Source organism: Marmota monax, unplaced genomic scaffold, assembly GCF_021218885.2.
Source record: "Marmota monax isolate L192 unplaced genomic scaffold, Marmota_monax_Labrador192_F-V1.1 WCK01_AAM20220418_F8-fsc00379, whole genome shotgun sequence".
Lineage (NCBI taxonomy): Eukaryota > Metazoa > Chordata > Mammalia > Rodentia > Sciuridae > Marmota > Marmota monax.
Genome location: NW_026693072.1, coordinates 720,304 through 742,699, shown reverse-complemented (window position 1 = coordinate 742,699; position 22,396 = coordinate 720,304). Strand labels below are relative to the sequence as shown.

Below are 22,396 nucleotides of genomic sequence, written 5' to 3'. Positions count from 1 at the left end.
GAAATTACAGTTTTGTGCAAAATGAGACTTGATTTTAATCTCTTCTGAGTTATAACATCTTTTCCAAAAACAGCTTTCCTAGGCCAGGTAGGGCGTGCTGCCCTCAAGGATCTATACAGTGTGGCTGAGGAGATCAACAAGTGGGTACTGCCCTCAAGGATCTATACAGTGTGGTTGAGGAGATCAACAAGTGAGATCACTTGTTGGTCTCCTCAACCACACTGTATAGATCTATGTTCTATGCTATGGTTTAACACAATAAAGCACAAAGAGAAAGCTTCTTGATGCATTCAGGGAAGGGGAACCACACTGTATAACACAATGAAGCACAAAGGGAAAGATTCTTGATGCATTCAGGGAAGGGGAACCTGAAGCAAGTACATAAGCAAAGAAATGAGTAAGGTCAAAGTGAGGTTGGAAAGAGGAGAATGAGTGCTCTAGGAAGCATAAACACAAAGTTTTCTACTGCATATATCTAGAAGCAACAGAATATGATAATGTTCAAAGAATTCAAAGTACTTCAGTATGGCTCAAGCTTCTCTAGAGTACAAGGGAGAAGAGTGGTGACAGATGACACTGGATAAGTAACTGGCATGAAAGCCTTGCGCTTTGTCTGCAGGAAAATTAATACACATTCCCACAAATACTCCTTCACCAGCCCCCAACCAAGAATGATCATTTATAGTCTTTTTTAACAAGGGGAATAAACATTTAAAGTATAAACCTAAAATATATTTTTCAATGAGTGTCTTCCTACTTGCCAAAACTTGAGTTCAGGTTTCTGGAATTCCCTACTACAACTGATCAAACCACTAAATACCTAAAGAAGTGTAAGGATTGCAAGTGATATTACAAAAAACTCTTAACAAATGATATACAGAAGACTGGATGTAGGACTTAATTGTAGGACTTCTAAAACCCATTTCTAAATTGATAGCTTAGTTCAAATAGTGAAAATGAGTTTCTAACTGGTTTTTTTATCTTTAAAAATAGCTTAACCGAAGGCACATTTTGAGCTACAAGGCCTGCAAACTTAAAGGAGATAGAGCATGGAAAAAATAAAGTACAGCCTCAAAAGAAAAATGCAATCCTGTTATGTTTATGGTGTTAAGAGTTGTCGTTCTGAATAAACAGAGCAGTATGTATTACTTTGGTTTGTAGTATCTCATCAGTTCACTAGCAGATCTAAAAAAATAGAACATGAGTAGTTCACCAGTCTAACCAGGAAAAAAAAATATTCAAAACACCAACAGTGACATCTGAATCAAAAAAAATTACTTTTAATGTTTTCCAAATTGACAAAATAATTCTTACCCTCTGGACTTTTGTACTGTTTGGTTGAGTAAAATGGGTGCTGTTTTCCTTTATATCTAAATGTTTTTTTTCTTCAGAGGGGTTAGGTCCAACCCTTGAATTATTGGAAGGTAGGGAATTTGGTGGCATAATTTCCTTAAAAACAGGCACAAAACACAAAAGATAAAAAGAACCATTTTTAAGACTTGTTAACTCCATAACTGTATAAATGATTGTTTTTAGGAATGTAACTTATAGAGTACTTTGGTATATAAACATCATGCACTAAAAAACTGCAAAGGATTTAACTAAAAGAACCTTTCACAAAAAGTGGGTAGATGTGTGAAATTTGACATTTGGAGGTGACAGTATCTTAAAGAGTACTACTGCACAGAAGGGCATAACCTCATTTCCCTCACCCCATACAAACACTTCAAATGTTGCTACCAAAAGGCATATATTCGGGAAAATAAAAGTGAAAGTTATAAAAAAAAGTTATATAAAATTTAAAGATAAAAAACTATAAGCACACATAATCCTGAAACTAAAAAAAAAAAATGTCAAAGGTGGAACTTTTGTTTTTGTCAGCAACATTAACATTTGAAAATGCTTTACAAAGCATTTTCACACATTATCTCATTAAGTTGTCATTAATGTCAAACCCAGTGATGTATGTTTCATATTAAAAAATTTGTAACTAACCATTTTAAAAATTAGAAAATAAGATTTACATAAGTTAAGATGACTAATCTGAAGTCACAGCATTGGACAACAGATAGAGGCCATCATGTACAACTATACCGTTAGTTATATCAGGCATGTTGGATGATCAAAATATCTACAGTCACATATACATATGTGACCGAGAGGTCTAAGTTAGTATGTCAGCTAAAAAATAGAAGACTTTTACTTTTATTAGACAACCAGAAACATGAAATATAACATACCTCTTCCTGTGGGACATTTTTCTCATTTTCGGCCTCAATTCTCACCCTCACAACTCCTGACTTGTCCACAATCTCCTGAATCAGTTTTCCATTTTTTCCTATTACTTTACCTAAGTAAGAAATGAATAATTCATTTTTGGTTTTAAAAACACACCTTAGTCCCTCTGAGCACACTCTCCTGTAAATTATCTCATGTATGTGTGTATGTACGTGTTTACACACACACACACACACACACACAGAATTGTAAGATTCAAACAGAGGCCCCTGTTGTGACAGTTAAATTAGTTTTCTCCTTGATTAGGTCATCATAACTTAAATGCCTTTGGTCAGGTACTACAGTTGATTAATACTTGTGAACTGATTGGGTAATTCAAACTTCTAAGGAAGTCCAAAGATAGTCTATTGCTTTGCATACGTAGGAGGTTATGTACAATTTAGGAGGTTATGTACAATTTAAACTTGCTGGTAGTGTGGTGCTTTATTATTCTGCAAAGTTCTACAAAAGGAATTAAGGAAAGAATAATTGTAAATATCCATGCTCAACTGACAATTTTGATTCTTATCTACATGTGATTTAAATCTGCCTCTTTATCCATTCATTCTCATTTTTAGAATTTTATAAAAGATAATCTAAGTTTAAAAGTGGCTTATGCAGGTATACATAGATCTAAAAGGAATACAATCTCTCATGCCAGTCTGTTAAAATATTATTCCTGGGTAGTAGTCAAAAATCATAGAATAAAAGATCAAGGTAGCACATGAAAATCATAATGAAAAGCAAAAGTTTAAAACCTGTGTAAGTACCCTTTACTAAAAAACCAGAGTTCAAGTACTAGTAATAAATAGGCACTGGATTCTTTCCCTCATTTTAGAAATTCCAGCCACATACATCACTGGGACATAACTGCTTTCAGAGCCATCATCACATATTAGTGTAAAGCAAGACATTACAAATATAATAACTACTAATTCTAGAAATCTGTGTGTGAGCTGTATCTTATTTCAAGGGCTCAGCAAGGTATCCATCACATGCTTGCCCCACTAGCTTTTCTGAGGCAAAACTGAGGAAAAACATGTAAGCCAAAATTTGCTTTGAGCCAATCCTAGATAAGAACTCAGTAAAGATCTCCTCACAGAAGGATCCTGTGGCTCTTGTAATTAGAGCACAACTTTGACATTTTTGCTGTGTGTAGCTACATGAGAACCTTTGGTCCACTCAGTGGTCAGGAAACAGAACAGATGCCATTAAATTAGAACACCTGACCTAGGATCTTTTGACAATTATTTCTGGTCCTATTCAAATAAAAAGGAGAAGAGTAGGGACAGTGAAGCTACCTGAATGGAGTTTCCCATAGTTTGTTTGGGTACTGGGAATTGAACCCAGGAATGCTCTACCTACCACTACATTCCCTACTTCTTTTTAATTCTTCTTATTTTTTTTTTTTATTTTGAGACAGGGTCTTGTTAAGTTGTGGAATCTGGCCTTGAATTTGCAATCCTCCTGCCTCAGCCTTCAGAATCACTTGGATAACAGGTTGTGCCACTCTACCCAGCCCACAGTTTCTTTTTATTTATAATAGCTATATTTTCATGAATCAATGCTGGTTTAAATAAAAGTCTAAATGAGTTAGCAAAAAAGAAAAATGAGATTTTAGCATGTTTCTATTAAGATAATATCTTGACTATCCTAAGTATTGTACAAGTTTAACACAGCTGAATAATTAAACAAATTCATTGTCAAAGCCAGGGAAGAACAAGAAAATTTTAAGAAAAGGAAATCATTATACACACTAAAGAGAGTTTGAGAAAAATAGATAATAAATCATATTGTGAGACCTAACAAAACTCTTTTGTAATATTGATTATGACATCTCCCCTAAAGATTGCCTTGCCTAATCTTATGTAAAAATGCTTTCTTAAAGTCCCCAACATTGCCAGTTTTGTAGAAGCCCTCTCAAAAACAGAATACTCTCACTTTACTAAATAGAAACACAACACAACAAAAAACAGGATGATTTACTTCACAAGGCTTTCTGGTAAAAGATACTTTCAGAGATCCTCTTCTTTCCAGTTAAGACTACAGGTAGAATCTACTTTTATTTAATAACAAATTATGAAATTCAATATTAAACAATTATTTTAAATCCCAACAGATAATTGACTACAATTCTGCTTTACTGAAATGAGGTTGTTTTGAATAAGGTAAAGGAAATTGAATTGAGTCCACTATAATGCCCAGAACTGCACTAGGTACTTTATATGTACACATATACATACTGTAAGGTGGATATTTTATACTTATTTGATAGGTGAGGAGAGAAGACTCAAGGAAGCTAAAGACTAAAATCCAGAGCCAACCCCTATGCCCAAGCACCTTCCCCTACCATCATGCCTTCTCTAAAACAATGTTTTATGAGACATATAAGCATCATCAATTTGATATTTTTTTTAAAAAACGAATACTATATTTTCATAAGATTTGCCAAATTTACAATAATATTTCTTATTTAAAATTTTAAGTACTTGCTTAACAAGCTATAAAGAAGAAAATAAATATCATTTATAATCTCACCATCCTGAGATATTCACTTCACCCTGTGCTATACATACATTTTCTACACAACTGGTATGTGAATTACCTCAATAACATTACACATTCATGTTCTTTAATTTGTCTGTAGTATATAACTGAGCTATTAATTCTGCATTATTTCACTAGTATTTGTACTTTATCTTTAAGCTGATTTTCTGTGGGAGAAAAATACCATTACTAGTGTTTTTTAATGACACTAAAGATGTTTAAAACTCTATGCTGATAAAAAGCAAGCTATATAGTTCTGAAACTATGTCCACAAAATGCATAAGTCATCCTTGTTTTCTTTTTAAACTTTCCCAAGAAGTTGCATTACCTCCTACAGCAATCATGATTTCAAGGTTAAAAGATTAAACATGTACAGGCAATAGGTCTCAATCTTACTTACAAATTAAAATCATATTTAATTTCCTTGATAAAATTACACCTGTTTTTGATATGTTATACTAAAAATACCTGCAGCATTTGGGAGGGTTGGTGAAATGTTCTTAGGTATTTGCTGACACTCATGATGGTGATGGTCATCGAACAGTACTCAAAAGTTAAAATAAGAAGTTACCAGTAACTTTGCAGAAAGTCCCAGAGACATTTAGTTACTTCTGGCTTAAAAACGTACTAGATTTAAGAAACTTGCATTCAGATTGTCAAGTTGAGATAATTAAAAATAATGCTATATTTTATAGTCCTCTTAGGGAAATCAAATACCTATCTACTATGAATTATAAAGATACCAACTATCATTCATTAAAAAAAAAACAGTCAATTTTAAGATAGAGACACTATACAGTGAGAAGTCTGGTTTTAACTACCAAAGCAATCTCCTTTGCATACATTCTGATAATATAATCTGAGTATGATACCCAGTAAACACTTTCTCAACATGGTAGCAACAGACCATATTTCAAAGACTGCAATTCAATTAAGTGATACTCCCGAGTGAGGAAAAATTGGATTCTATTGGTATAAAAATTGGATTCTATTGTTATAAAAATTGTTTACCTGAATTTTATTTTTGTGGTGCATGTTAATGGTTATTTCTAACTCACCTACTAAGTTTCTTGGAACTTGTATGACATCTTCAGCAAATTCAAGAAAGCTTCTAGCCTTTTTCACTGCATCCTGATCCTAATAAAAAGGGGGAAAGTTTCAAGACAAAATGATCAACCAGCAGCAACACTGATTTGGGGCAGGGGGCTAGTTAGTAAAATATTTACCTCTCCATAAATATGAAACGTGCAGGTATCTTCATCTAGATCAATAGCAGTGACCCCAGGTACTTTTCTAGCTTGCTGAATATTAGCACCATGAGTACCAATTGCTAGACCCATCAGATCTTCTCGTACAATAAACTGTTCATGAAACCTTGAGGCAAGCTGCCTTGAACTCTGAAGAGAAATACACATCTGATGAATACGCTTTATCAACTATTAAGACAACTGTATTTAGGTCAGCCATGTAAATTATCTTGACCCTGTATATTAGGGGCCTATAAATTAGTTTCAGTTGAAAATTAATTTTAGAAAAGATTTCCCACAGCATAAGTACTTTTTAGGTTATTACTGAAGGTCTATGCCATTTGATATTAAAGGAAAGAGCTTGTCGACAATTTTCCAAGGTAACTTTTGAAAACCTATTTGCAAGGCTGCCTTAGTTAACCAATATCAACAATTCAGAAATTAAGAAGCAGATCAAATGTTCCCAAATAAACACCAGCTCACTGGATCTGACAGACTCAATATTGTTTAGGCAAAACACTGAAAATGTCATCTTTATAGAACATTTTATTTTTACTTAAGGATATTATTTTTTTTTCCCTGGAAATAGTACATATTTAGGACTTAGTATCACTAGGTACTATGTTCTAAACATCCCTCTCTTTAAATGATGGCATCAAAAGAACATATTCCATTTTCTCCAAACCTAAGAAAAGGAATTTTAAGACTTGCTGTCATAGAAGTTAAATTGATTACAGCATGCCAAAGATTTAAAACTTATCTCACATATGCATCTGAAACCTAAAATTAGAGCAGAGTCTGTAAGACCTTATGATCTGGATCCACAAGTATAATGAGCTCTTTCAAATATATTCAGTAATGACAAAACTAAATTCCACTGATACCCCAAACTTGTGGATAATCACTGTCTTTTAAATAGTATATAAAATTTTAATGTTTAGTTCTAGCATGCCATTAATGCAAACCAAACGTATTAGTGGCTCATGTTGAAAATGGGAATTTCTTATAGGAATATGTGAATCTCTTTAATATTAGTAGTGAAGGAAGATAGGCATGCACACTAGTTCTCATTATTCAACACACCTGATAATTGAATGAATATACCTAAATGTAAATAATTTTATAAGTACAATTTCCATTTTTTTAGATTAGAGTAGTAAAATTCATTAAATATTTCTAGGACTTTCCAAGAAGTCATGCTTTTTGAGTACGGGTTCATTAACCTGGTTCCTTCTTTTCACTGATGATTCACTGATAAATGGTAAGCCAAAGATTAAGAAGAGGCATATGCGTGTATTTTATAATACTCACAATAAAAGTAAGAAGGCTGCTCTGGCCTATAAATTATAAGACAATCACTAAAGAAACCACAAAATTGTGAACACAGGGACATCGAGAAAGAATGAGAAAAACAAAACAAAACACAACCAATCAAAAGACCTCCATGGCCATAAGGAAAACAAAGTAAAATTTTCCTCTCTTGCTATCAGTTCAGTAATCACACATCAAGTTGGAATGTAGCAAATTTCGTAGGGTTTTACAAGAATATAGCCTTGACTACCTTCTCTCCAAAACTTCAGTTTGGAACTTCTTTTTTTTTTTTTTTTTTAAATATTTCAACTGATGCTTTCCCCCTGATGAAATGAATAATGATAAGGAAATCTGGATTTTGACAGTAATCTACTTGAGTTGGCACACTGAACCATAATCCATTTAGTTTCTATGGTAATGGATGGAAATACTAGACTGTTATCAATGAAAATAAATGTATGATGATGGAAATTATAGGAGAATTAATAAAAGTAGATAAAATGCACCTTAAGAGACGAAATAGTAAGTAAGGGAAATAGCCTCTGGCAGGAATCTGAAGACAGGAGTTTTAAAGAATGACAACCAATTAGAATGAAGAAGTTCTATACCCTTTTAAACAGAGATAAACATACATAATGAAAGGAATATGATTAGATATTTTAATAATTTCTAGTACTTTAATGATAACATGTTATATGGAAGAAGCATTACCTCATTTTATTAGCAGCTTTGACAAACTTACAGTAAAAGTGCATTGACCAGAAGTCCCATCAAATATATGAACTGCTTAATTTTGAAACATCAGGCAAGAAAACTTTACTATGATTATGATTCATACAATTTAGCTTTCTAAGCTAAAATGAATTATTAAGAAATACTAAATGAATGACAAGCTGCCCATATTCAAGTTTTGGAATTGTACATTTTACTCAAGGTAGCCTTACAAGTAGTGCTAGGAAAAGTGACATACCTCCAGCTGCTTACTAGCTTCTTCATTTCTCAGTATCAGAGACAACTTAGTGCGCAGACTTCGAAAGTGCATGTCAATCAACATATGTGCTCGCTTTGAAGTGACTTCATTGATGGACTAAATGATTAAGTTAACAACGTTATTATCAAAGCAAATGCCCCAAATGAAACAAACCAAAAATAGACAACTTGGAAACACTCACCAAAATGACAAGCTGATAATTTTCTGGATCATAAGTTACAGAGAAGGCACCAACTGCCTTTTTAAAGTCCTTATGTGCCGATTCTTTGGCACACCTAGAAATAAAAAGAAACCCATTGTTGAGTGATTACTAACTACTGGCAAAAATATATTCAGATTTATACTTAGGATAATCATGGATTCGTATTAAATTTTATTTATGCAAAATACATTATATCCATTTAAAAGATTAGTTCCTTTGTTGTGTATCTTGAAACAGTCAAATCAAGCACTTGATTTTATGAAAAAAAAAAGAAAAAAAAGAAACATTTATGTTCTAAAGGAATTACTTGTGGGTTTAGATTATCAAAGGAAACATATTTAGGGGAACCACTCTTCTCTGTAGGCGTCCCAATTTTGGTTACATATAAGTCAGTAGATTCCTTGAGTCAATATTTGAAAATTTATGGGGATAGCTATTGGGTATCTAATTTTGTTTTGGTTTTCCTTTAAAACAGATGATAAATTTGAAGGAAAGAAAAAAAGAAAAAGAAGTATGAATGAGAAGGCAGAAAATTTACATATAAATACAACCTCTAGAATAAAAAAAGGATTTCTATGTATTCTGATCTGCAATTTATCTGAGCTGCAGTATGTCCAAATCAAACTTACTATATTCCCTTGATAAAATTTTGAAAAAGTAATCTTTTATCTGAATTCTTTAGCCATTACTCCATATCAAATATTATAAACATATCTTCAATCTTTTTTAACCCTGCTTAGAGCATTTATTTAAAAATATTTTAGCTAAAGGGGAAAAATCTGGAGAAACTTTCATAGTCTAGAATTTGATTTGTCAAAATCGTAATATTTATTTTTATTAGTTCTGAAATCTTGAAATTTACAAAAATGTTAGTTTATTTTACAAAACAAATATATGTTATGTACATTAGTTATGTATCTTGCCAACTAAGTTTACAAGCACCAAGTCTGGCTGTGATTATATAACTAGAAGAAACAAAATAAGTTCTTTTCAAATTGTTTTTCAGACCAAACCATCTTTTGCCAAAGCTTACTGAACTTAAAAATTGACTTGTACTATTTTAAAATTTATATTCTTTTAAATTCACTGCATATCATCTGCATGTTCTCACCATTTCTTGTGTATAAACTTACATTTGTCTTAAGTCTTCTGGCACCTCAAGTTTGATCTTATGGAAAGTATCTTTTGTAGCAGGTTTGTTTGGATTAACCGATCGTAGACGCTCAATCGTGACAATTTCATTGTATGTAGCATCACATGCTGCATATTCTATCACATAAAACTGAGAAATACATAAAATCATTCCTTCTCACAGTTTTTTTTAAAATCAAGAGCAAAAACTTATATACCTATTGAATTATTTTCAAAATTAATTCTTTACAGAAAAAATCAATAAACTTAAACATACTGAACATATAGTGAAAACATTATAGAAAAGTGACTCAAATTTGGTATTAATTCAAATACAAATTCAAACTGAAATGTAGTGTCTGGGTTTAGAGAAGTATAAGAAAAAAATTTAAATTAGCATTTTCCTACCTCACCCTTTATCATCCTCACTTTAGCTAACCACCAACAGCAAGGCTCTTTTTCATTTGCTCTGGAATAAACCTACACAAAAATTGCAACACAGAATATTTATGATTAACATAATATAAAAATTTATACATTATCAGACATTGAGGACATTTTCTTAAAATGCCTGTCATTCAAATCATATGCCATATGCTTTCAAACAAATTGTATCCTTGTCTCTACCCTGAGCTACACAAAGATACATAATCAGAAACTACCTGAGATTGCCTGGGAGCTCCCTATTAAAAGCAGTTCACCTAGTTCTCTGTTTTACTTCAGTAATACTCAGTACTCTGAACAGGTATGCTTAAGAAAGGCTGATTGTTCATAAACGTGGGCACTTTCCTTAGCTACCTAGTGAACTACAAAAATGTATCTAAAATGTACAAACTTGCTTTTGTTTTATTCAGATAAGCAACTAAAGTAATCAGAAGTTACTGACTCTGGCCTACTGCCTTGTCACTAACGGGTAAGATCACTAACTGACCAACCACTCAGCCCACTAGGGATACCACCCTGTCCTTCTTGTTTTCTGGGGACTAAATGGACAGATCCTTGGTTACTGTTGGGACTCCTGCCTCCTCTCCACTAAAAAGGACAAATCCACGCTGGCAATCTTCTGGATATCATATTCCTGCTCTCTCACACACTGTGGACCAGTTCTTCTAACCGATCTCTCTGGTGACCACTTCAAAGTTCACTTACGATGTGCAGCATGGAACCTTTGGTGAAGACACTAGCAAATCATGGTTAATAGGAAAAGAAACAATACAATATATATGTTGAGAGATAGAAATACTCAGAAGCAGAAAGTAGAAGCAGGGAGGACAAGAGGGGTAGAGAGGAAAGGCCCCAAGAGGAGAGAGAGGTACCGAATCTAAGGTTGACAAGTAGGTCAAGGCTCAAACTTGTCTCCCTTTTACAACTAGAGTTAACGGTTATATAACTCAACGTACCTTTCCTTCTGGCCTCCACTGCTCTCTAGACTCTGCTCTAGCCAAAGAAATAACCTGAACTGTTACGTAATACAGTGAGGTTATCCTAGCAACAGCATCTCAATGACTTCCACATGTCATGTGACTACAGAGAAAAACAAAAAGGTCCACTGTACCCCTTCAGCAAACACTATTATGAGTACTACTGATACAGACAGACCAAAAGACTTGGCCCTTGTTTTCAGAGAGCTTGTAATCTTCTGGGTAAGTAGACAGTGAAAAGTCTTGAAATATAGATAACATTTCTGTTCCCTATTATGATCCCTTGCAAAACCAAGCCCCATTGCTTATACCTAGCAAGTATTCAGAACATGTTTGGTAAATAAATAATACTTTATTTATATTTTTAAATTATAGAAAACAAACCAGGCCTGGACATCGAGACCTTCCCTAATTACTCTCTAAAGTAGCAGTCCTGCCCCTATATTACCTTTCATCTCGGCTTTTTTTTCCTTCATGACTTTCACTTGCCATGATAATAGCTATCCTCACTAGAATGTGACCTTAACAAAGGCAGAGACTCTGTCTTATTTTGTTGCACCTTTGGTACCTACAGTAGAAAATAAGAATTCAAGTACAAGGACCTAGTACCATTTTGCCTTACCTCTACATATGTGTACTTAGTTGCTTTCTTCATATTTTAAATACACATGAAGTTACAGTTACTAATAAGGCATTATGCTAAGTGTTATGCAGAAAAAAGAGAAGTAGCTCACAATGAAATATGAAAGGGTAGGAAGGAAATGGATGATGCTACACAAATTAACACAAAAGAGATTATAAGTGCCTTAAATACAAAACCAATTTCTAATGAACAGAGAATCATAAACACAATGATTCTGATCATGCGCTAAATCTCCATAGCAACTCTTGGTCAAACAGCTCAATGGCAGATGACCAGGTTGTTCACAGTATATTCTATGAAAAAGATTTTATCCATATGTATCAACTGAGAGCTGTAGGTTTTTAAAAAATGCATCAGGAAAATTCACTGCTACAGAAATAAATTTCAGGTCACCGCTCTATTAAACAGAATGATTTGTTTTGTTTGTAAAATAAATTTTCCTAATACATTTTGCTTAAAACAGGGATACAGTTATAAATAAACATTATTTAAATAAAAATTCACATATGGAAGGAAAGGGAAAAGTACTAATGGGCAAAAGAACTTGGGGCAGTGACTTTTAAAGACATTCCCTGAGAGGGGCTAGAGATGTTGGCTCAGTGCTAGAGTACTGACCTAGCATGTGTGAAGCCTTGAGTTCAATCCCCAGTACTTAAAAAAAAAAAAAAAAAAAGACATTCCCCGAGTTCTACTGAAATAGACAACCTTAAGCATTGTATAATTTTATATTATTTCAAATCATTATTAAGAAGGGCCAGTCAAAAGCACATATCTACCTCAGTTATGAAACTCAAGTTATGAAACTCAAGGCAGCTTAAATAGTGCATAAAGCAAGGTAGAGATAGATATATAAAAAGTGAAGGCAAATTAAATACACAACTCCTTCCATACTTAATGCTATGGCAGGGGGAACTCACCTCAACTTCATCACTTTCATTTATATCTTTATTATAACCTACAGGTGGTGGGAATCTCACATCATGGAATGGAATCTGTCTCTCTGGCTGCCAGCTGAAAATAAACAAACATGTAATTATTTAACATGCTTTTGGTGTGTAAATCTAACAGTGACCTCACTGCCATTAATTTTTGATTAAGTGTAACCCTCGATTTCTAGTTTAAAGAAACAAATGCTTTTAAAATGACCAGTTTTTGCTGAGTATAATGGCAATATAGACACATTTCAACAAAGTCTGCATGCAGCATAGCAGCCTAGTACTTCCACTTGGAATATTTCTCTAAACACAATAGATCAACAATTTATTTTCAAAAAAAGTCTTTCTTCAATAATTTCAACTTCTATGAGTTTTAAATATTAAGGACATAACAGAAATTTCCTTTGATGCTTAAATTAAATGTTAGTATCAATAACTGTTAGTAATATCATCAACATACTTGTACTTGCAAAGGAATTTTAACCACATTCCAATAATCAAAGAAACTGCCCTCTAATTCCCAAGCAAAATGGGGCAGTCAGCACATTAGCAATTCACAACTCACTTTTCCCCCTTTAAATTTTAGATCCCACGAGGCGGTCAATTCCATGGGTAGCTGGCTGCTGATCAGAATGACGTATCAGCATGCACTGGGTTGGTGGGGGTCTCCTAAACCACAGAAACCCGATGGAGATAGCCTATAGGAGTTCAATTAAGTTGTCTATGTTTTGTAATTTAAAATGATAAGGAAAACTTTGAAAGATACCAACTTATTCTTTCATACCCCAAAAGATTATAAATTATTAAAAGAAAATTTGTAAAACACTGGAGGATTCAACTGCTGGAGCAGTCACTTCTGGGTTCTTTCTGGGGTGTCTCATCAGCAAATATTACAATTTGTTCTATGTCTAAAGTCTACATTATGTTAAGGGGCTTTCTTAGTAAAATCCTAATGAGGAAAGTGCTGATTTTTTTTAAAAGGATATAAGAGGGCAAGTGATTAAGTCAGAATTTGCAGACATCTGAATAGCACTGAAATTAGCAGAACCCTCCCCCTGACTTATTACACACACTTGAAAACTATAGAAACTTTTTAAAAAAGAGTCTTTACTTGAGAAAAGCCTTTTTATACAAACTGAAAATTAGTGGCTTTAACATGTTACAAAATCATTAGTAAATTTGTAATGCATGTAATAATGCAAAATATAATTTTCTTGGTTCCAATGAAGGAAAATTATTTAAATTCTTAAGTGTATAGTGATAAAAATTCAAATTCATTATTTAAAAATGTGAAATATGGAAGGTAAAAACAAAGCACCTAAAACAATCTGGTATAATAGTAAAGCAGTGTTTCTTTATGACTGACAGGAAAGAAAGAATAAATCTCAACTAAAGTTCTTTGAAACACTGTTCAAACATTCTCCAAGAAGACAAAGAAAAACTGATGCTCTACTTCAAATTCTCAGGACTACAGACACAGCTTGAAGAGATACTTTTATGCAGATGTGATACAGGAGATAAATAATTAGGAGGGGAACAGAATAATTTTATATTTACAGTAGAAATCTGGTTGAAAAATCAAAGAGAACTGATCTGATAAATTAATGTATAAACTAGACACATTTTGACATAAATGGAGGTAATGAGTATTTGCTTAATACTGTAAATTACAGACAACAAGAGAAACTAACTCTCCTATTATGGCAAACAGTGTTAACCTAGTAAAGGGATAAGAGTATAACTGCAAGAAAAAAATTACTCTCCAAGTTATCAAACATTCCTCCATTAGAGGTATGATAATATTGTCGCCTACTATATAACCAGATACTCAAAAAAAGAAAAGTGGCAAATGCTGAAACTTTGGGATTTAGGTATGCAAAGAAAAAGACATTGTATTATTCAAACTTGTATTGTGGACTGAGATTACCAGGGAACAGGTTTGGATATTCTCAACCCTTTTACTTCCATCTCTCTAAATGTGTCTCAGGCATCTAAGGATACTACTACTTTGTCCTGCTACTAACTAAAGAACCAACTTACAATCTAATTACAAGAGTTGCTAGACGCTAAATGCAGACTTGCACTTAATTTTTTAGAGCATGTTTTTATTTATTGTTCAGTACATCTGGGTCATGTACTACATTTTAGCAGATTTATTGAGAAAAGAGTCATAAACCATATAATCCACCAATTTCAGTGTACAATTTAGTGGCTTACAGTATGTTCACATATATGCACAATCATTACTAGTAATTTTAGAACATTTTCATCATCTCAGACAAGTACTAAGCAGGCACTAATCAACTTTCTGTCTCTACATATTTGTAGCCTGCTTTTGATATACTATTACTTCTCTTAGTACATAAAAACCCAAACTTCTAACTGTTGGTCATTTATCAGTATTCAGCAAAATCCCAAAACTGTGGCCCCACTTACACTTTAGTTTATAGCTACTCCTTTTTTTTTTTTTTTTTTTTGGTACTGGGGATTGAACCCAGGGCCTCATGCATGTGAAGCAAGTACTCTACCAACTGAGCTATATCCCCAGCCCCTATAGCTACTTCAGTATATTGAACAATTTCTATGAAAATAGCCTTTGTTAGTATTCAAAAAATGTGTCAAAAGACTTGTCTCCCCCAATAAAATGTTAACATCTATACTTTAGTACAACTAATATTTCCAGATAAATATCTTTATTTTCTGATCTAACTAAAGAATGCAGAAAAGATCTTATTATTATTGATTATAAATATATGAAGGTAATGGTAAATATGACTGTTTCTGATAAAATATACTAGCCAACTAAAAACATTAGTTTTAGATTTAATGTTACAAAACCCAGATGATTTTGTGGCCAATATCCATAAATCCCTTCATTTTCATCTTTTACAAAAATTACAAATATTCCTATTTACTAATACAGAAGATTCTGGTTTCTTTTTCAGTCAAAGGGACTAAATCAAGCATCAAGATTATACGATAGGGAGCTCCTAAGTCATTAACAAGAACAGTCATCCCACTGATTTAACAGTTGTTCAGGAACTTCTTGGTCAGTAATATGAAAAACATTCAGACTAGACTTGAATTTTAAAGATAAAAAGCAAACAGAGAAATCATCATAAAATATTACATGATCTGAACATTAAAACTATATATTAAGACACTTACTTGTTTTCAAATGCAACTGTTATTGAATCTTCATGAACATCCTTTACAAATGCCTATAAAAAAACACAATTAACTCAAGACCATTTTTAGTTAAATTTTAGAGATACTAAACATTCTATGCTGAAGAATAAAACGGAGCATTGAGGAACAAGTTTGTTTTTGAGGTTTATTCATCCATTTATCACGTCTATATTGCCACCTACTATATGGTATACTCTAGGAATAGAAACAGTTAAAACACTAAACAAGAAAAATTGCTCCACAGAGGTCAGAATCTCATAAGAGAGTTAAGTACAATGAAAATTACAATGTGGTGGTGAGTATAAAGCTGGAGGTACACTTTGGGATAGTATTATTCAAAATTAAGAAACTTGTTCCAGGGGCTGGGGTTGTGGCTCAGCAGTAGAGTGCTCGCCCCGCACGTGTGAGACCCTGGGTTCGATCCTCAGCATCATATAAAACTTGTTCCAGAGCCATATGTCAGCCAGCATAGATGTGTTGCAGTCTATGAACAAATGCTATTTCCTTCCTATTGACCTTCGTCTCTTTTCACCTAGTTATCTTCTATTGATTTTTCAGGTTTCAATACAGATGCCCCTTTCTATGAAAACCTAGAAGACTAGGTTAAATCCCTATCCTCTGCTTTCTCAGCATTCTGTGCTTATCCCTACTATAAGCTTACTCCACTATATTATTGTTCATTTTCTCACTAACAGTAATATTGGGTGTTTTGGGGTCTTATTTACTTATACTATGGACTGAACCTAGGGGTGCTTTACCAATGAATACATCTCCTTTCTTCTTCTTCCCCTTTTTTTTTTTTGACAAGGTCTTGCTAAGTTGCTGAGGCTGGCCTCCAACTTGCTATCCTCCTGCCTCAGCCTCACAGAGTTGCTGGGATCGCAGGCATATGCCACCATGCCACCAGGTCTTATTTTATTTAGTTATTTTCCAGAGTGCCTAGTATTAACTCAATGATTACTTACTAGGTACTAGGCAGATAATTGCCTAAGAAGTTGCTCTGCCAGCCCTGGGAAAAATTGTGTGTGGTGTTGGTGGTGGTAGATTGATAAGGGAAACTTACTGAAAGAGCTCAGGTTTCTACTAAACCTCAAAGAATAAGGGAAGAATTAGCTAACCAAGGGAATGTAGGATGCAGAAGCATTCTACCAGGTCAAAGAGGCAGAAAGAACAAAAGCTCAGATTATGAGAAACAGCTTTAAATGTGTTAGAAATAAATTCTTTATCAACAAGGAAGTCAAGAAAACTCAATGGGGAAAGAATAAGTGTTTTCAATAAGTGGTGTTGAGAAATTGGATATCCATGCAAAACAATAAACTTTGAACTTTACCTCACACCACATAGAAAAATCAACTAAAATACATCAGATACCTAAATGTAAGGGCTAATGCTATGAAATTCTTAGGGAAAAACAGTAAATCCTTGTGATTTGAGATATTAGATATCCATATTGGTTATCGGAAAGAAGATTGGTTTGGATTAAGACCATTCTTCAATGTCTGTATTCTCAGTAACTGGCACAATTTCTAGCATATAGTGGGCATCTTATAAATGTCTTGATAAACAAATATGTCTTCAAAAGTCTGATGCAAAAGGATTCTTTAAAATATGAAACTCCCCTTAATATCAAATTAAAGCATGTGAGTCAAACATTAACTAACAGTTACTAAGAAAAAATTATAGAAGCTGAGTCAAGACCATGGAAAATACTGATATGGAAGCAATTTATGAACAGAGACACTAAAGTTTGGCAATAATGTCAGGATGAATAAAAATAAAGTTATGTTTAAAAGAAAGTTTCCTTGTAAGAAAGATAAGGGTGGACTACAATGGCATCTCTGTGTTCTACAATACCTAAGGTAGGTAAATTATTAAATTATTTTTAGGTTAGGTGTGGTATATATCCTTTTAGTTGCTGGTTTAAAGGGGAAGAAATCCACATTTTCTTCCCATCATTCTGATCTTGCCTTTCTTCTTCTTCTTCTTCTGGTACCAGGGATTGAACCCAGGGACACTTAACTACAGAGTACATCTTTTTTTTTAAATATTTTATTTAGAAACAGGGTCTCCCTGAGTTGTTTAGGGCTCACTAAGTTGCCAAGGCTGGCTTTGAACTCAAGATCCTCCTGCCTCAGCCTTCTGGGCCTCTGGGATTACAGGCATGCACCACTGAGCCTGGCCGATCTTGCTTATTTTTCCTCAACTATAATTAAATTACCAACATTTTCTACAGCATATTTTGAAAATTATGGGCATGATATTTTGGAATACACCAGATTTTTCATAATAGTACATGACCTAGTGCTCTAAAAGGTTGTTTGCCTATTATTTCAGCAAAAACGTGGCTTGATACTGAGTTAGAGATACAGGAGTTGGTCACTCAGGCTCTAACATTTTATAAAGTATGTTATAAGAATTATGGTGAAAGGGGAAGATCCCCCAGCCCCCATTTCTTCCTTGTCTTTACATGACAGCTAACACCAAATTAACAATCTACATTTGGAAGATGGTGTTAGACCACTGACTAAAGTTAAGACTCAGCTGGACATCATGGCACATGCTTATAATCCCAGCTTCTCAGAAGGAAGAGGCAGGAGGATCATGAGTTCAAGGCCAGCCTTGTGAACTTAAGACTGGCCCTGTCTCAAAATAAAATGAAAAGGTCTGGGGATGTAGCTCAGTGGTAGAGTCCTGGATTCAGTCCCAAGCATCAATAAAATAAATAAAGTTAGGATTCCTGTTAGATGACTGATCCCTTATTTCCTACAAAGGGCCACTGCTTCTGTCTCCATTCTTGTCTAAAGTTCTATAATGTTTGCAAGTTCTGGCAGTAATTAACATTTGTTCTTTTTTTTTTATTTAATTGATTTTATTTTTTTAAATACACGACAGCAGAATGCATTACAATTCTTATTACACACATAGAGCATAGTTTTTATATCTTTGTATATAAAGTATGTTCATGCCAACTCATGTCTTTATTTTTTTTAATTTATTTTTTTTATTGGTTGTTCAAAACATTATAAAGCTCTTGACATATCATATTTCATACATTAGATTCAAGTTGGTTATGAACTCCCAATTTTACCCCAAATACAGATTGCAGAATCACATCGGTTACACATCCACATTTTTACATAATGCCCTATTAGTAACTGTTGTATTCTGCTACCTTTCCTATCCTCTACCATCCCCCCTCCCTCCCCTCCCATCTTCTCTCTCTACCCCATCCACTGTAATTCATTTCTCTCCTTGTTTATTTTCCCATTCCCCTCACAACCTCTTATATGTAATTTTGTATAACAATGAGGGTCTACCTCCATTACCATGCAATTTCCCTTTTCTCTCCCTTTCCCTCCCACCTCATGTATCTGTTTAATGTTAATCTTTTCTTCCTGCTCTTCCTCCCTGCTCTGTTCTTAGTTGCTCTCATTATATCAAAGAAGACATTTGGTATTTGTTTTTAGGGATTGGCTAGCTTCACTAAGCATAATCTGCTCTAGTGCCATCCATTTCCCTGCAAATTCTATGATTTTGTCATTTTTTAGTGCTGCGTAATACTCCATGGTGTATAAATGCCACATTTCGAATCGGATACAAAGGCACATCAAAAAAATTGTGCACCATGATCAAGTAGGATTCATCCCTGGGATGCAAGGCTGGTTCAATATACGGAAATCAATAAATGTTATTCACCACATCAATAGACTTAAAAATAAGAACCATATGATCATCTCAATAGACGCAGAAAAAGCATTCGACAAAGTACAGCATCCCTTTATGTTCAAAACATTAGAAAAACTAGGAATAACAGGAACTTACCTCGACATTGTAAAAGCTATCTATGCTAAGCCTCAGGCTAGCATCATTCTCAATGGAGAAAAATTGAAGGCATTCCCCCTAAAATCTGGAACAAGACAGGGATGCCCTCTATCACCACTTCTATTCAATATAGTTCTCGAAACACTGGCCAGAGCAATTAGACTGACGAAAGAAATTAAAGGCATAAAAATAGGAAAGGAAGAACTTAAATTATCACTATTTGCAGATGACATGATTCTATACCTAGAAGACCCAAAAGGGTCTACAAAAAAACTACTAGAACTAATAAATGAATTCAGCAAAGTGGGAGGATATAAAATCAACACGCATAAATCAAAGGCATTCCTGTATATCAGCGACAAAACTTCTGAAACGGAAATGAGGAAAAACACTCCATTCACAATATCCTCAAAAAAAATAAAATACTTGGGAATCAACCTAACAAAAGAGGTGAAAGATTTATACAATGAAAACTACAAAACCCTAAAAAGAGAAGTAGAAGAAGATCTTAGAAGATGGAAAAATATACCCTGTTCACGGATAGGCAGAACTAACATCATCAAAATGGCAATATTACCAAAAGTTCTCTATAGGTTTAATGCAATGCCAATCAAAATCCCAACGGCATTTCTTGTAGAAATGGATAAAGCAGTCATGAAATTCATATGGAAAAATAAAAGACCCAGAATAGCAAAAGCAATTCTAAGCAGGAAGTGCGAATCAGGCGGTATAGCGATACCAGACTTAAAACTATATTACAGAGCAATAGTAACAAAAACAGCATGGTACTGGTACCAAAACAGGAGGGTGGACCAATGGTACAGAATAGAGGACACAGAGACTAATCCACAAAGCTACAACTATCTTATATTTGATAAAGGGGCTAAAAGCATGCAATGGAGGGAGGATAGCATCTTCAACAAATGGTGCTGGGAAAACTGGAAATCCATATGCAACAAAATGAAACTGAATCCCCTCCTCTCGCCATGCACAAAAGTTAACTCAAAGTGGATCAAGGAGCTAGATATCAAATCAGAGACTCTGCGTCTGATAGAAGAAAAAGTTGGCTTGGATCTACATATTGTAGGGTTGGGCTCCAAATTCCTTAATAGGACACCCATAGCACAAAAGTTGATAACAAGAATCAACAAATGGGACTTACTTAAACTGAAAAGTTTTCTCTCAGCAAGAGAAACAATAAAAGAGGTAAATAGGGAGCCTACATGGGAACAAATTTTTACTCCTCACACTTCAGATAGAGCCCTAATATCCAGAGTATACAAAGAACTCAAAAAATTAGACAATAAGAGAACAAACAACCCAATCAACAAATGGGCCAAGGACCTGAACAGACACTTCTCAGAGGAGGACATACAATCAATCAACAAGTACATGAAAAAATGCTCACCATCTCTAGCAGTCAGAGAAATGCAAATCAAAACCACCCTAAGATACCATCTCACTCCAGTAAGATTGGCAGCCATTATGAAGTCAAACAACAAGTGCTGGAGAGGATGTGGGGAAAAGGGTACTCTTGTACATTGCTGGTGGGACTGCAAACTGGTGCGGCCAATCTGGAAAGCAGTATGGAGATTCCTGGGAAAGCTGGGAATGGAACCACCATTTGACCCAGCTATTGCCCTTCTTGGACTATTCCCTGAAGACCTTAAAAGAGCGTACTACAGGGATACTGCTACATCGATGTTCATAGCAGCACAATTCACAATTGCTAGACTGTGGAACCAACCCAGATGCCCTTCAATAGATGAATGGATAAAAAAAAATTTGTTCTTTACTGTAAATAATATGCTAAAAATGGTAAATCCTGTTGTCAGAAAACAGAACCTTGTTACAGCTGGGTGAAACACTATTCTCAGTAAGTCAAGTGACTTCCAAGTACTGCTGCCCTTGTCTAAATCTGTGCAATCATTATAGTTACAGGTTATGTGTTATTTACATTAAAATTAATTAAAATTTAAATCATTCTCCCATTCACTCTTGCCACATTTCAAGTGCTCAATAGTAACATAAGGCTCAATGGGTGCTACAGTGGAGAGCAATGACTTAAAACATTTAATGCTGTTGATTTTTCAGACCCATCAAAGAAGTCCTTTAGTCAGATTTAGATTTATTAGTACATTGCTCTTTGCTTATTTTCCCTTATTTGCCTAAAATTTATTGCCCAGTTTAATCATACTTATTCACCACACTGCCTATTTCCTAAAATCAAATATTCCCTCAAAGGAGGAAGATCACAAGTATTGACTATTAAAAAAAAAAAAAGAAACAAAGGAAAAAAGCTTTCATGGACTCTGAATGCAATTCCGGATGTACAGTGTCAAAAATGGTTTGAGTAATCATCACAGCCAAGAGGCCTGCTGCCTTTGAGTTAATGAGGCTTATCTGTATATAGATATTTGCATGATTGTTTCAAAATCACTCATTTCTAGTCAATGTTTGCATATTAAATGAATACAGAAGGCATGTAATACCTTCTGGTTGCTGCTTTAATAAGTAGAATAAAAGAAACTGATCAGTAGTTTCTAGCCTGTGTGTGTGTGTGTGCAAGCACACAAACACACACACACACCAAGGACAAGTATATCCTGTGAGTGTAAATGTTTCACTAAAGCATCACTCCAAGAGTTCCATATCTTTCTACATTTCCTCATACTTTCTC

At 34.1% G+C, this 22,396-nt stretch overlaps 1 protein-coding gene across 7 annotated transcripts in view; it reads right to left on the bottom strand.

Annotated features, from left to right (window-relative positions):
• Fmr1 (fragile X messenger ribonucleoprotein 1) overlaps nt 1–22,396 on the bottom strand; it is a 40,029-nt gene that overhangs the window by 11,797 nt on the left and 5,836 nt on the right. For 6 of the 7 annotated variants that reach the window (XM_046453917.1, XM_046453919.1, XM_046453918.1 and 3 more), the window contains exons 2-11: nt 15,874–15,926; nt 12,688–12,781; nt 10,115–10,186; nt 9,709–9,857; nt 8,555–8,648; nt 8,353–8,469; nt 6,051–6,221; nt 5,883–5,961; nt 2,241–2,350; nt 1,315–1,449 (exon numbers count right to left, since the gene is read on the bottom strand). In XM_046453917.1, the coding sequence (XP_046309873.1) occupies nt 1,315–1,449; nt 2,241–2,350; nt 5,883–5,961; nt 6,051–6,221; nt 8,353–8,469; nt 8,555–8,648; nt 9,709–9,857; nt 10,115–10,186; nt 12,688–12,781; nt 15,874–15,926 (1,074 nt within the window). The remainder of the gene's footprint in view (nt 1–1,314; nt 1,450–2,240; nt 2,351–5,882; nt 5,962–6,050; nt 6,222–8,352; nt 8,470–8,554; nt 8,649–9,708; nt 9,858–10,114; nt 10,187–12,687; nt 12,782–15,873; nt 15,927–22,396) is intronic. The other variant, XM_046453923.2, reaches the window with a different exon arrangement.